The sequence below is a fragment of the Manis javanica genome, chromosome 4, assembly GCF_040802235.1.
Source record: "Manis javanica isolate MJ-LG chromosome 4, MJ_LKY, whole genome shotgun sequence".
NCBI classification, from domain to species: Eukaryota; Metazoa; Chordata; class Mammalia; order Pholidota; family Manidae; genus Manis; species Manis javanica.
Genome location: NC_133159.1, coordinates 157,789,676 through 157,805,827, shown reverse-complemented (window position 1 = coordinate 157,805,827; position 16,152 = coordinate 157,789,676). Strand labels below are relative to the sequence as shown.

The 16,152-nt window shown below is 41.2% G+C and overlaps 1 protein-coding gene and 1 long non-coding RNA gene across 12 annotated transcripts in view; one reads left to right on the top strand and one right to left on the bottom strand.

Annotated features, from left to right (window-relative positions):
- The window catches only part of SKAP1 (src kinase associated phosphoprotein 1), a 267,533-nt gene that overhangs the window by 31,324 nt on the left and 220,057 nt on the right, over positions 1–16,152 (bottom strand). For all 5 annotated transcript variants that reach the window (XR_005056207.2, XR_005056206.2, XM_036999074.2 and 2 more), the window contains 5 exons: positions 15,826–15,903; positions 14,890–14,973; positions 12,082–12,206; positions 9,693–9,756; positions 7,348–7,530 (listed from right to left, as the gene is read on the bottom strand). Coding sequence is in view for 3 of the 5 variants with exons in the window: in XM_036999074.2 (XP_036854969.2) it covers positions 7,348–7,530; positions 9,693–9,756; positions 12,082–12,206; positions 14,890–14,973; positions 15,826–15,903 (534 nt within the window). In the remaining 2 variants the exon portion in view is untranslated. The remainder of the gene's footprint in view (positions 1–7,347; positions 7,531–9,692; positions 9,757–12,081; positions 12,207–14,889; positions 14,974–15,825; positions 15,904–16,152) is intronic.
- Positions 1–16,152, top strand: part of LOC140849123 (uncharacterized) — a 48,459-nt gene that overhangs the window by 23,340 nt on the left and 8,967 nt on the right. For 3 of the 7 annotated variants that reach the window (XR_012130719.1, XR_012130717.1, XR_012130722.1), the window contains exons 4-8: positions 6,728–6,877; positions 7,296–7,350; positions 12,148–12,273; positions 14,902–14,988; positions 15,598–15,669. This is a non-coding gene — a long non-coding RNA (uncharacterized lncRNA). Of the gene's footprint in view, positions 1–6,727; positions 6,878–7,295; positions 7,351–12,147; positions 12,274–14,901; positions 15,008–15,597; positions 15,670–15,962; positions 16,048–16,152 lie in introns of those variants that run through there. The other 4 variants (XR_012130718.1, XR_012130721.1, XR_012130723.1 and 1 more) reach the window with 3 other exon arrangements.

Genomic DNA, 16,152 nt, shown 5'->3' with positions numbered 1-16,152 from the left:
ATGGTCTTTTAATTAATTGCTACAGGTACACAATGGTTTCTAAGTCAATGCTATTGTCTAACTCCAGTCAAGTGTTTATATGGTCCAAGTCACAACATGATTGGCCTGTTTCTTGATATTTCTAACCCGTTTCATCTCAGATTTCATACTACCTGAAAACATGGGAATTGGGCCTTTATAAAGAAAGCATGAGTATCAGAATCATACTTAGCTGTTTTATATGTGGAGTAAAATGAAAGAAAACGCACTTGCTATCCTTCTCACCGTCACTCTGGATGCACACACACACAGTGAATGGGGAATAAGCAACATTTTGAGGGTTGAATACTCAGTTTCTTCTGGCCACATTTCCTTTCCTTTCTCTTCCTAGGTCTCAGGGCACTCACTTATTGCTTCCCCATAGTTTTGCCACTAAATGGAACTTTTGAGGACAGTCCACCACCCCACATTTAAAAACATATAGGGATTATAGGGCAATATGAGTTCTGGTATGTCAAACTCGAAGTAAATTCTAAGCTCATAAGTAAGAAAAAACAGCATAAAAATATGTTAGAATGCTATAGGACATTAAAGAAGTAATAGATTTCACATACAAAAATAAGTAAAAACATAAAAATTAGGGGATTGATAATCTGGGGGAATCAATCACATGTTATTAAGATTAAAACAATGTGTTACATAATAAATACATGTATTTGCCCTACAAGATTCTGTGGAAAAGGGACTCTTCTAATCTCCACATATGACCGGGCAGCCCAGAATTTCCAACTCACCACCTGTAGCACTCCCTGCACCCCACCATGAGAAATCAAGATGTGAGATAATAGAGGAGTAAAAGCAAAGACCAGAAATAGATCACGCTGAAATAAATCACGTTAAACATCATTCTTTGCACATTGTCTTCTTATTACCTGCTCACTTCCTTCCTTCCTCTGCTATGCTGCTTTCCCTTTTTGATGTGGGACCACTTCATAGGACTGAGAACATTAAGAGTTGATGTGTCCTTAGTTTTAGAGATCCCCAGTAATTTGGAGAGAGAGCAGCTCTTTTGCTGATATCAAACAACTCAATCACAAAGACCAATAATTTGCTGTGCTTAGGCACTTTTGTAGAGAGGGTTTATTCTACCTCTGCTGTCTGTGTGCAGATGTCTCTTCCTCCCAATTCTAATCAATGTAAATTGGGTCAGATCTCCACTGTGAATTACAAATTGGATCTGAAGTTGGAGGGTCACCATGCCTGCTACTCCACCTCCTTCCCACCACCATTAGATGGGAAGCTACACCAAAGATCTTTTCTAAATAAATCAGACTTTATTGTAAAACTCGGCCACTGACGAGACATAACCTCATTAGCATTGATTTTAAAATAAATTATTGAAAGTGGCTTGCCTGCTCTTTTGCATTTGTAAAACAGGAGAATGTAAATGTATTTACAATGATAAAAATGAGAACTAAAACTTGATTCCTTTATTCTTTCAGGCAACTGCACTTAATCTAGTGATGATACAAAAATAGAAAAAATAAAAATCTGTCCCTTGCATTCAATACCAGACCAGATACTCTGATTTCCATTGCGCCTGTGGAGTCACCTAGAAAGAAAACAGGACGCCGGCTATAGATCTTATACAGTGAATCATTCACTACCATTGCTAAGCTCAACGGTAATGGATGTGAACTGGGAAGCTGCAATCCCCACATCTGTTCTCTCTAAGGTTGTCCTCCGGGTGGCTGAAAGTCAAGAAGCCTAGCTATTGATGGGAGAGGCTGGGTGCTGTGCAACCTCTGAAAGTGTGATATGGGGGTGCCATCTCACAGTGAAGGAGAAGACCTTCACATCTGTTTATGAACGGCACAACTCTAAGCACCTTCCCAGCTTCAGAGGGCACAATTCAGAGAGGTGTACAATTTTATCTGGGATCCTTCAATGAAATCAAATGAGTATCTTTCAAACTCTAGAGTCAAGAAAATTGATTATGTGCTATCAGAAAAAAGTGCTCACAAAAGGGAGTGGGTTAAACAGCCAAATTTCTCTTTTTTTTCATCCATAAGGTGAGACTTTGATCCTGAAGAAATTATTTTGGAAAAAAAATTTTTTTAGGCTAACGAGCTTATTAAACTTCTTTATAGGAATATTATTAGGCATTTTAGCATTACATCTGAAATATATCTTCATTTAAGAGAGAATTAAAATTTATGTGCTAGCTCAACTTTAAACAGTAATAGATTATAATGGTTCCTGCTCCTAACTGGGCATATGGGACCCCAACCTTACATAGGTTTTAAACAAATTAACCTCTAAAGATTACTGCCCACTTATTACATTAAATGCTCTACTTGATCCCCAAATATCTCATCTCAGCTGGGAAAACAGTTGAGGAAGATTCTGTTAACTGTGCAAACATGTAAAAGAACCATGGGGCATCACAAATGAGCATCAGTATCCAGAGAGCTGATTTCAATCAACACTTTTGGCACAATGTCAGCGATACTAATGAGAGGCTGAAAGGAACAGGACACTGACTCCACTTCAGAGGCACAGAGAGGAGCCAGCTTCCCATGACACCTGGCTCCATTTGTGAAGTGCTGCTGTAACATTGGCTAGACCAAGAATAACATTCGAAAAATGACCAGATCAGAAAGAGAGAAATCACTTCAAACAAAGCAAGGTGACAGAAGCTTAAGAAATGCCAAATGTGTCAATGTGCAACCAGATGTCAAGGTGCTCTGGTGACAGAAATACAGATAGACTTGAAGTGTAAAGGGATCATGCAGACAAGTGGAAAGAGAAACCACTCCACAGCACACACACATTATAAAACCTTGGATGCTATAGCGCTTCTTCAGACAATATGGAAAGTATTAGCAAGATGTAGGTAACACATTTAATGTTCTGCCGTATAGTCGGTAATCCCAACTGTTACTTCAAAAATACTTGCATCTTATCTCCATGGTATGGTCTTGATGTATTAGATATTAAACTCAATTTGTGCTAACTGCAACACCTGGAATGCACTGAATTTAATTTTACAAATAATAACTGAGTACCCACTAATTAGAGGAGAAAGACCTGAATACAAATCACTGTAGTAAGGGCTAAAACAGAGCTCAATTTCAATGGAATATCTGGGAGGGTGTCACTGAAGAGACACATTTGAGCAAAATATATAGGGTTTTATAGGTGGAGATTAGGGGTATCTTCTAGTTATAAGAAATGGTATTATTTTGGTTTTGGTGCTGGCCAGACCCAAACACTGTGTGGCTAGGGCCCAGTGTGCATGGGCGTGAGAGAGAAAAGGCCGGGGAGCTTGGAGGGCGCCTGATGAGGACGTTGACTCTTCTTTGATGATCCCCTCATAGAGTGTGCTTTCTATGAAGCTGGAAATCACTTTCTTTATAAACGTTGTATTTTGGGTGTCTTCTCTTTCTTTTCCTTAGCTGTCCTCTTACCACTGTTCCCCCTTCCTGTGGGTCTAGACAACCGTACAGGGGAAGAATAATCCCACAGAATGCTTGTTTCTCTTTGACTCAAAAAAAAAAAAAGCCCAGTTATATGCTTTATTATAAAGCAATCTGGTATCTGAGTCTATAATAACCCTCTGGGGCAGCGTGGGCAGCACTGGAATGTGCACAGAAATTCCCAGCGAGGGCTCTTTGTCTCTCCATTTGTTCCCTTGAAGCCCCTCTAGAGAACACAGCCGGATTCTGTAGCCCCTGCAGCTGCTGCGAGGCCCAGTTATAGCTCTGCAGTGGTTTCGGGCGCCTTGCTGGATTCCAGCCTTGAGGTTCCAGACAGAGAAACCTGATAAAAGTTGTCCTTTTATGGAATCTTGAATCATGAAACTGGGCCTGTGCTAGCCCCAATTTTGGGGAGGGGTGAGAGAGTGCTCAGAAAAGCATCCCATTTTCCAAATAATGCTTTAGCTTTTTTCCATGGTAGTTCCCTACAGTTTAATTTACTGCAAATGGAGATCTTAAAAATCAAGGGCTCTCATATGCTCGACACGAATGTTCAGACATCCCACTGGATACCAACCTTGAAACCATATTATCCAGGACTAACATTTTTTGTGGTTTGGCTGAAAACCTCGAGTGCTCTGGTTTTCTCTCATGGGAAGGAAAGTGCTGGCCATGTAGCAAATGCTAATCATCTTATGATTAATGTGGTGTAGTGTATTTAATTTGATGACTCATACATTCGTTTGATTAGGAAAAAACATTTTTGTATTGACTGGGTGTATGTTACAGGCACTTTTCTCTCTCGTCGGAGGCCCACTGAAATTATATTCTGGAAGGGAGATCTCACTTACATGGCCTTCCCCATAGAGACAGGCTTGTGTAGGCCCCAAAGAGGAAGGATTAACAGAACTGTCAATGCTAAATATTCTCCACAAAGCACATTTACCTATTATAATGAAACAAATGCTAGAGGCCCAAGTCATCTGACTTTTGATGGTTATGCAGTGTTAGCACTATCCAACATTGCTGTCAGCTATACCTCCACCCAGCACCTGTCCTTGCAGTAAAAATGGGCCTGAGCAGAAGGTGCGCTCCACATTCCATCTGCTCATGATTTTCAGTTTTACCTGCTTGGTACATATAGCTGAAAAGGTCCAAGTGCACAGTCTCAGGTCTGGTGGGTGGAGGCAGAGAGCTATCCATCCCTCAATTCTTCAAAGAGGTAATACTTCCTATTTAACCACCACCAAATTAATAATAGCCAGTGTTTATTGAGTGTTCCCTGCATGTCAGGGCTCTGTTCAAAGTGCTTTACACTACAGTTCTAGGCTTCTTATAGCATCCTTCTATGATAGCTACTCTAGTTATCCCCATTTTACAGATGGAAAAATCACACAGAAAGAGCAAATAACTTGCTCAACGTCTCACAGCTAGCAGGTGGCAGAGCAGGTCCATTCGGACTCAGAATCAGTACTTTTCCCTGCAAATACCATGTTGTCTCTCACATGCCACTGCTTGATAGGTGGTCTTTGGAGATGGCAGCAGAGGGGAACAGTGATAGGTGCCCTCACATTCTCTTTTAGTTTCTCCAGGACTGGTAGTTAGGCATATGCAAAATGAACAGTCATTTCAGAGGCAACAAACTGAGTGGGGTGGCCAGGAAGCTGGGTGATGGAAACTTGCAGCTGAAATATTCATCTCATAATTAAATGCCAATATATTCCATCTCCAATGCTGTCTCTAAAAACATACAGATTAGAGCCTTCTGGGAAAGAACCTGTTGGCTGGGTATAGCACTGTCCTTCGAAACTTACAAGCACATTAGCTGCCATTTCCCTGACCAGCAGAAAGAGACTCTGGCCCTCCTCTGGCATGGCCGGCCTCACTTCGGAGGAACAGTTGTCGTGAACAGAGGGTAAGTCGTGCCTTTCCTTGAGAAAACAGTTTCTGTGCCCTTGGAGTCCACTCCAACATCCGAACTGGCATGAATTTTGGAGGAATGTCCTGGTACCCTGGACAATGGCTGAGGGTAGGAATTCAGGAGGCCGGAGAAAGGATGGTCTTTAAGAAGCCAATCATTTCGTTCATTGACCCACCTCAGGGAAGAGATGGTCTCAAATTCCTCTTATTTTCAGAGGCTTCTTTCTCTTTGCTCTCGTTTGCATCTCTGAGCATCAGCCCCTCTCCTGCCTGGTTCCTTTGAGAACTAGACATGGTGCATGATAAGGCCCTTCTTTGCTCCCCAAGAAGGCTGAGGGGTTCAGGGAGGTTTTCCCAAGCACCCCTCCACAGCTGCAATGCAAAGTGGAGCATCACCTGGATGCTTCCCCAAGCCTGGACAGGAGTGAGTGGAATGTGAGCTCACTAAGAAGATTCTGGCTAAGTTGGGGAGTACATGTCCTTTTAGGGAGTGTTGTGAATTAGATCCATTTCTGCACCCTGCTGTTGCAATGGAGCAGACTGTGAAAGGGAAGATTCTCAGAGGAGCTGTGTTTTAATGTAGCAATTTGATTCAATTTTCCACTCTATAAAATTACCCATCACTGCTCGTTGCTTTCTAACAGACACCTTCACTCTTAATTTAACAATCCTATCGAATTCTGCCAGGGAAATTGGAAAAATTTATCACCTGTGAAATTTTATTTTCCTTTGGTTGTATCTGTTTTTGTAAAACTTCATTAACGACGATGACTTGCTGAGGAAATTATCATTTTTTTTTTAACTTCAGACACAAGAAATGGCTCAACCTCAACCAAGATATCATTTGCATAATAAAACACAACAAAAAGGCTGGAAGTGCTAGGAGGAGAAGCAGGATCTCCTTGGTGGGTGGGTGAAGCCCCAGCAAGGACATGTGTGGTCACAGCCCCACCACTTGACTCAGGTGGCAGTGACGTGCTTCTCCCACAGGGAAGACACGAATGCAGCATTGACAGGGTTGGACCCTCTTCTTAGGGAGGGAGCCTTGAAAAGCAAGTTGCTTACTGACGATGCTTTTTAGCAACAAGCCCTGTATGCAAGGGCCTGAGTTGTTAGATTCCCCTTAGTTCCTAAATCCATCTGGGATTGAGGTTTAAATTGCTATAAATTTAGGCTTAACTTGAATTTCTCAGCAGAGCACTGAACTCCTGGCAAATTTCCATAGGAATGATCTTTCTGAATGGATTTGAAGATTCAGTATTCATGTGGTCTAACTACCTTACAATTAAAAGGTTCAGGCTTCAGTTTTCCACAGACTGACCCCTCCTGTGCTCTGCACCGTTCCACAGCTGCTGTTATCCCCACAAGAAGTGGATATGCGGAAGCGGTGAGGACTATACATTTTTTGAGATGCCATTTTTATGCCTTTGGAAGAAAAGAAATATGTACAATAGACCTGCTGGAATGGTGCTCTTTGGTTCGTGGTCTATCTGAACTAGGTAATAATGAGTTGTATTCTATCAGAGTTTTGCTGGGTTACTGAAAAGTTTGTCAGCATTTACCTATATCCCTTCAGACTTTTGATAGCCTTCATCATTTTGGGGCAACTTGCCATTATTCTTACAGTTACATGGAAAAGAATTTGAAACTAGAGAGTTTTGATAACTCGCCCCCAAATTCACAGTAAACCGTTGAAAACCAACATGAGCACCCTTGACACTTTAACCTTGTCTACATATGTATAATCAATGACTTCACATGGCACAGATGAAAGAAACTCCCTAATCGATCCAGCTTGCTCCCAGAGGGAGGGAGAACTGTACTGGGAATCATGGACGCTCCCCTGAACTCCCCTATGTTCTCCCCTTCAGAGATTTGGCTTCCCCTGGAGTTTTCAAAGGTACATTCTTCCACCAGGTCAAGAATTTCTGAGACTAGTGGAAGATAATTACAAGATGAAATTCCTCACCTGGTAAGACTTCATAAATATCTTCATCTTTCTCCTCTGTGGGCTCTTTTGGCCCCAGATTCCCAGGCAAGGTGATGGGTCTGCACTGGGAACCAGAATGTGGGGCGTCGAAGCCATCAATGTCATCATACATCTCTTCCTCTTCTTCCTCCTCTTCACAGGGGATGATTAAGGAGCTCAGGTCTGCCAGGGAACAGAGGAGAATGAGTCATGATAGGGAGAAAAAGGAAAGACTAAGGCAGAAAAGGAAAGAGGGAGAAGAAGGCAGAGGCAAGAGAATAAAACATGTCAAAAGAAAATGAAACACTGGGTTAAGTGCTGTTATTTCTAATGTGGGCCTTGGTGGCAGGAAATCTGCAGAAAAGGCCAGACTAGCACTGCATCAAGTTTAAACCATCAACATAAATCCTTCCTTGCAATAAAACTTGATCAGGATGAAGCAGCTCTGAAAAGTATGGGTGTGTGAATGAGCAAAAGAGGCAAAGAGAAGAAAATAGGCCAGAAGAGGAAATGACAGTGTGCCACGCACTGCTCGTCAAGTAGAAAACCAGAAGGGTGAGTGATAGCCTGTGGTTCTCCAGGGTGCACAGAGCAGTGGGGACTGTGGTGTCTTCTGTAGGGTATCTGAGCTGTCAGAGCTCATGCTCCATATGACCTCACTGCAAAATTTCAGACAGGTTTGTTTGTAAAGAGAAAAACAGGCAAAAGTGGAAGAGGAAGTGGGATATGGAAAAACGTAACAGTAATACAAGACCAAATGCAATGGCTGGGCGAAGCGGTTACAATGTCCTTTTGCAACTGTACAGTCTGGCTGACCTTAAAGTGGGTCACTGCATAGAGGAGGCTAAGCCATTACAGCACTAGGGAGCACAGGGAGGGAGAGGGAGATTGGTTTTTTATTTTAATGGGGAACTGGGAAGGTTCATTCTCTGATGTATAGTACAGAGTGCTCTCTGAAACCCTGCCAAGGGGCCTCTGCAGGATGGGCGAGTGCAGTCAGGGTGCTCTGGGGAAGGAAAGGAAGAAGAGATATTTGATGTTCATTTCAAAACACAATAAAACTGTTTGGTTTGATTAGGCTTTTAATAAAGATTTTGCAACAATTTTCATCTGAATTCTGGTGCCACCTCATATATGAAGAAGGGATCAAAGACACATTTGTGGCTTCAACCATATGTTATTATTTTGTTTGTTTGAAAATAAAATGGAATGAATAATTTCTTCAATGTGGGATTCTGAAAGTACCACAGGGTACAGCTCAATAAAGCTGCTTTGAGTTTTATTGAGGTTTACACACTTAGGGGTATATTACACGCATAAATCCAAGGCACCTAGATGAGAGTGTACCCTGTAGTCTCGCCATCAATGTTCATGTTTGCCTAGTTCCAGTCTATTATACGTGATGCTCTTGGTAGATGCAAGTTTGTTTTCATGATAGCAAAGGCATAAACTGAGTAAAATAGGCAATCCTTGTAATTAAAGCTCTGGTGCTTCTTTCTTTTTAGCCACAATATAATCTTACAGCAGAATAAAAAACAGAGATGGAAAGGCTTGGCGTTTTTAGGTTGACATGCTTCTGCCTAGGTCCTGGGCCGTGTACAAAGTTGGTGTTTCTGCCTTTCTGCAGAGGCGGGGTCCTGCTGTGATGGCATAGGAAGGTTATCTGATGCCAAGTGACAGACTCAAGGTTGGCTCCTTCTACCTGCCAGGCCACTCCCAGACCAGGCTTCCCGGGCCACTGTTACTGCTGTGCCTGCCGGCTGGCCAGCAGAGGGTACTCTAAGAGCGGTCATTTAATGTCTTCAGGCAGGATTCTACCCATCCCATAGCAAGGAGCATTTATTGCACTGTTACTTGAGAAATAACAATTTGTTCTTAATGTCTAATGTTCTTGAAGGCCACATAGACAAGGTTAGATTTCTCCTTCCTACTGACTAAAACAAGATGTTGGCACTAAGTCACATTGAGATGACTCTAAGTTGATATCATGAATTTCCTTTCCAGAGTATAGGAGGTTAGGAGACCCTGAATTGAGCTGAGTTGACTTTCGAAACCTCCTTTTCCGGTGATCATGAATATTACAGGCTTGCCTGTAGGTAGGTGGATGAGCTACAATGATATCAGAAGCCATCTCCGGGTTGATGGTTTCTTTACCTTCTGATTCATGCATGGCACTATCTGTTGCATTTAAGGGGTGTGGTAGGGAGGGCAGAAGGGAGAATGGGCAGAAAAAATACATGTTGATACTGGTGGAATATATTTATGCTATACAACTTCAATGACACACTTATTCCAGTATTGTTGAGTAATGATGATGTCAAGTATTGTTGAATCATGATACTTACCCTTTAACAGGAAATTTATTTGATCCACCCAGTCTCTGGCTTCAGTGGGATTAGTAGCTGTAAACTAGAGAAAAATTCATAAATTAATTTATCACCTTCACTAAAATTTCCATGAATCCTACAGGGAGGCTTGAGATGGGGAACCTTATGAGTCGAGCTGCAGAGTCCAGGTGAAAGCTCAGGATTCTCTGCCTGCTTAATATTTAGAAAAAAAGATCAAAATTGTTCTCAAAGTGATTTTTTTTCCTTCAATAATTTTGCATAACCAATGTTGACAGGTATTTGAGTCCAGATATGTCCATGTACAGTCATTTGATTTCTCCATTCACTCATCAGGCATTTATTTGAGAAAAGATTCCAGAAAAAGAAAAGCAACCCAAAATTCCTGACTTCAAAGAGCAATAATGCATCAGTCTTGGAGAAAACATACATCCTTGAAATGGGAACAATACAAAGTGGGTGCATGTAATAAGGCTGGGTGTGGAGAAAGCACCAGGAACACATACTGCTGCCTAGAGAAGCCAGGAAGGCTTGCTGAAGTAATATTCTCAAAAGAGTTGGTGGAAACTGGCTGGTAAAGGGAATTGGACATTTTGGATAGAGAGAACCAATGTGCAAAAGATTAAGAACGAGACCATGTAGGGGACGGCAGGCAGCTCAGCTTGACCAGTAGCACATAAAGCTGGAGAGCTAAGGGTCAGAGAAAAGCCGATGAAAGTGCTCTGAGTACTAGGAGTTCAGACTTAAAATGTAGGCAATAGGCAGCCACTGTAAATTCTAGCAAAAAGAGTAGGAGATGCTTTCAATAATTGTGGGTAGAAGGGATTGGAACAGGGAGAAACTGGGGACAGAAGACCAACTAGAAGGCTATTTAACTAGTTTTTTGGGTGAAGTGATAGGAACTTGACTCTACTGATGGCTGTGGGAATGAATAAGAGGGGCAAAAGCCAAAGGATATTACAGAGGAAGAATCTACAGACCATGGTAATGGCTTGGATTCAATGGGCCAAGAAAAGAATAAACAAACTCCACATTCTGATTCACAAAACAGGCCAGTTAAGCATCAAGCCTTGGTAATTTTTTATGTTAAATGAATCAACTTGAAATGACTGTTTCTGAAAAACATTTTTATTATTTGGCCATTAGGGTAAGATAAAGATATGTGCTGTAAAAGACCTAGATTCCTGCTTAATACCTAATTAATAGACACTGTCATTCTTGGTTTCTTAAAAACACATTTCTATAAAAAATGTCTAGGGAAATTGCTTTAGACTTGTCATATAAATATTTATCTGGATGAGGAACCATCAGAACTGAAAATAAAAATAACTTAGAAACATACCCAGTGCATATACATCTGTACTATATACATCTCTACAAGACTTTGTAGAAAAGTTTAGTTCAAATTGAAAAAAGTGTTTTGAAGTTGCATAATGAAGAGCTAGGTTGTTTTGTCAAAATAAGGGTCAGGATACTATAGAAACATAAAAGTATGATGTTGAGAAAAATTTGAAGACTCAAAGGGGTAATCAAGTGGTTAATATTAACCTTAGCATGGTTTTCCTCTTTATCATAAGTTAAAGTTTTTCTAAAATTTTTTAGTGAAACTGGCAAGATAAAAATTACTAGCAAGCAGGAAACAATATGTGTATACACATGCACATATGTAAAAATGTATTTGTGGTGAAAATCACTATATTCCCATAGTCAGAAATTTTTTATTGCTTTAGTTAATTTTATAATAGGTAATAACGCATTACCTATTATATTACATTATGTCAAAATACATAAAAATGAACACAGCGAAGAATGAGTCTTTCTCATCCCCACCCAGGTCCTCTCATCCCTCAGTATCTCTGTTACTACTCAGTAATCATTGTCACCAATATCTTAGAAATCTTTCCTGAGATACGCAGTGCATCTACACACAGGAAGATTATTTTGGAGAGCAAGACAAATATGAGAAAATAAATTATTATTCACACTAGTGTCAGATTTTTCTTTTCCTGGATTTCATGAAAGGAAGTCAAGATAGTCAGTTGAAAAATAAAGGGAACTGGAATTAAGGCCATGATAGTAGAGACTATGTATAAGGAACTGGATGTGTATGCTGCCATAGGCAACACTCTCACCTACGGAGTGAGACCGAGAGGGGAGGGGTGTGGAAATGGAACCCAGGCAAAGGCAGAATCTAGCATGAGAACGGCAACAGAAATGAGAAGGGAGGCACTGGCACAGCAAAGATGAGGACGTGTCAAGAAAGGTCTTGGTAGGAAATGAGCAGGTAACAAAGGAAGGATGGAACCCAGCCTCACAACCACGGCTCACATGCAACACGGAACGAAACCGAAACACTGATGAGGATCACCGTCTCCTCCGTTCATCCTACCTCATAGCTGCGCCTATCCTGGCAGGTCAGCTCAAAGCAGCATTCTTTCTTGGAATCTTTTCGCAGGTAGGGGGCCATCCGTACGCTGTAGCCCTTAATGAGAAAGGTCCCTTTGGGCTGTCTGCCTGCAAGAGAGGAAAGCTCCCTGTATCCCTAGAGATATACAACTGCCAAGGGAAAGCATCTTCTCTGGTATGTAAAATAAAAGCACAGAAACAGCTGTCACGTCCCTGAGGAACCACAATAGTCAAGGAAAGGTTATTAAGGAAGCTTAAGAAGAGGTTACTGTAACAGTGAGGCAGATATCACTGCCAAGCTAGGGAAAGGTAACATGAAGGGTTATTTTGTCAAAAGGGTACAACAGAGACAGAGAATTTATTAGAATGTTAAGAGATCTATAATAACAGAAAGAAGGAATTATTACAGCTGGGAGAGAGTGGCTGTAAATGTGAGACTCTTGAAGGCTATTACCGAACTGAAACATTATTACCAGGGCCAGCAGGGCTCACATTCGAGAGGAAGGGCAGCAGCGCAGGGGGGCACTATAAGTTACTGGGATCTGCTTCTATGCCCCTTGTAGCATTTGGGCTAGACTGCTCTCGCCCCCACTGTTGGACAGGTGGGAGTTTATGCTAGAGCGAGAATAATTAAAACTCAGTATTTTATCTCTCTTCCAAGAGGTCAAGTTGGGAAGTAGAAGAGTATAGTTGAGTAACATTAGATGATGAAGGAGATAAAAAGAGAAGGACCCTAAATGAAGGAAAGGAGAGACTACTCTGCTTGTCACCCTCTTTTTAAAAAATGAAATATTAGAAGCAGTAAAGGAGGGGGTAGTTACCAATGATTCTGTGTCCTCATGGTGTGGTTTAGGCAGCACGTTTAGAAGAGCAGAACCATAGTGTCTGCATGATGCTTTGTGTCCTGTTATCATGTAGGATGAACTGATCAATAAATAATTTTGATGATGATGATAAGGGTGGCAGCGGGATGACAATATTAAAAGGAAAGGAAAGGAAAGACAAGACTCTGCTTTTTACCTGGTTGAGCTAAAAGAAATATACAAACACTCTACACTTACTAAGAAAATGTCTGGGGCACAGTAAGAAGTAACTGGTGAGAAGGGAGCTATGCAACAGTGCTTTCTGACACCAGAATCTTTTTTTTGTTAAAGTATCTCTCCTTGTTCTAATCGGCCACTAAAATGTTTTGTTGTTTCTTTGGTCACTAGGTTTTATTTCACCCTGATGGCAAAATGGTCAATAAAAGTCTCCAAGTCTCTTCTTGCTCTTGCTCTCCCCACCCACCCCTCACCTGAAGTGCAAAGGATTCTGAATGAGCGAATATGATACTTGGTTTCATATCTAGGGATGCCAACCACTTATTTAAATGCTAGGGAAATGACATTTTTACAGTGACATAAGTATTAGTTTGAAGGTTTAAAATTAAGAGAATACTAACCAGCTGGCTTGTGTGCTTAGAATTCAGGGGGGGAACTGAGGTTGCTGGATTTGAGAGTGGTGTGGGGGTTGAAAGGATGCAGGGGACTTGTTGCTCAGTTTTTGAGCTTTCCTACATTTCCAAGTAGGGCTTCATGCTTTACCCCTAGACGGGAAAGGCTCTGAGGAATCCAAGCTGGAGAACCCTAGGTGAAGGTCAGTGATAGATAGGCAGGGTGAGGCCCAAGAGCAAATCTTAAGGATTCCAAGTCACTTAGCAAAGCTGCATTTCTTTCTGCTACCTCAGTGCCAAAGGTGCAGGAAGTCCAAAGGCAACTGGGTAAGATATCTGATTTAGTCCCCAGACTGGATATCTAGGCACTGGGAGAGAATAAGTCTGAGAAAGAAGGAAGAGAGGTTAAACAGAAAATGACTGGCAGGAAAATGAAGGATTTACTCCAGATCACTGGCTTCTGTGCCAAGGTGGTGGAGCATAGGGAAACCCCCCACAAGAGCTGATGCTTTACTTTTTCTTCTTCTTGCTTCTGAGAATTACTCCTGGGGTAGTTTGACTCTGCAGGAGGGTATCCCCTATTTGAAAGTGTGCAGTCATCTACAATGACAATTTTTAGCTTGTATTTAATTGTAGCTGCCTCTGATTTGTGCTTATATCCTCTACTCCTTCTCACCAATTAAGCAACTGTGCTAAGCATGGATGCGAGGCTTCTAGCGATAGCTCATGAGCATTGTGCTTGATTGACTCAGTGGTGGCTCATTAAGAATCTGCCTCTGGCCTGAGTCAACACTCTGTTGCTGCCGCCATCTGGTTGAGGGGTGTCTCTTAGGCACAGCAACCATTTGGGTCTCAACATTCTGTGGCTCTAGGGATGTCCACTGGACTACTGCCCAGGAGTCAGTAGGATAAAGTGTGGAGCATGCTCTTAGAGAGTTTGGATTTGAGGGTTCTGTTTCTGGGTCATTGGTAAGCTGTTTAAATATTTCTCAGAATTAATTTTTTCCAATATTTTAACTCTATTATTGATACCTGTAAAGAATTTGAGGTTCTTTGGTTTTAGAAAAAGAGTGCCAAAGTATTCAACCTTGATAATATTGTTATTAGTCATAATAAAAGATAATCTTTTGATATGTTGACCACACTTATCCTAGTGTTTAAAGGGGAAATAACTTATAAATTGGCATCTGAGTTTTTAGTGATGGGCGAGGCATTATTTACCTAGTCTATTTCTTTCGTAAGCATGCCCCTTTATGGGTGTTAGTTAAGGACTGCTATCTTGAGATCTAAGTGCTTGAGAATTTACGAAGTGCTTGCATCCAGGAGTGAGATGCTGCTGTGCAAATGAAGAACACTTACTTTTCTCATTAGCATAGTAGTAGAAGAGGCCTCTGCTGACAACACACCATCGCTTCTGCCACTCTGATCCAAAGAAACTATGATCTAAACAGAACAGCGGTAAGGGACATAAATTCAGGTAACTACAATCACTGAAGAGTCTGTAAAAATCCAACAACACATAGTCCAGTGGGTTATTGTTTTACTTCCCAGGTTAATGGACTGTAAAGCCCTCCCTTTCACTCCCACAGGTTATCCCATACTGACTCAGAGTCCAAAAGACTCATTAAAGGTCCAAGTTCTAAACAGGCTTTGCCTGCTCTGACCCCTCACAGCTATCTATCTTCTTTTATATCTTTCAGGTTCTAATCTCATCCTGTACTTCTCAAATTCTCTCTGATATCTTTATGTGCTGCCTTTTAACAAACCAAAACGATGCTCCAGGCAATGGGCATGAGAATGACTTTTTATATACTTTAAGCCAATTTGCCTGTTGAGTATTAAACTTAGGACTCCAGTCCTAGTAATATCTGGTTCAAGTCAAATAAGGAATAGGTCAGTATTTGGGCTCCTCTTAAATTTGAAAATGGGCTGCTTCACATATGATATAAAAATTACACTCTTGGCAACATAGTTTAATTCTATGGGAGCACACTAAGCATTGAGAACAAGAATATCATTCATTCATTCATTCATTTAAGTATTTATTAAGGACCTGTTGTATTTTAGGTGAGGAAGGTGGAACAATACCCTATCTTGATGAAGATCACCATCTGCTGAAGATTTTGGGCCATCTCTGCAGTATGTACACACTCATTAGACTTCTTTTCTTTCCTCCTCTTCTACCTGCCTCACACAGTATTAGGCATAGAGAAGGCACCTACCATGTTAGCCCTCTTTTTCCTTATTTCCCTTCCCCTTCTGGAATGTTCTGAGATTTGTGGGTCTAATCAGTACCTTTGCTTTTCTTCTCCAAGTATCCTTGCTTAATGATGTTATCAAGCTCTTGAGCTCCTCTTGTGATGTCTTCCATTCCTAAAAGGGACAAAAGCAAAATGCTTTGTTGAAACTTGACAGAATTTTTGTCTATTTAGGCTACTTTAGGTAATCTACATTAATGAAGGTGTGCAGAAGGGCAACTGCTTGAGCAGCACAAAATGCAACAATTTCTACATGACTGGGGAAAAAAAGTAAATTTTCTTTCTTCCTAATTATATCTAATGCTAAAATCACTTAAAATTTTCTAAACATACATTAGTTTGTGCAAGGGGAGGTGGCCTAAGT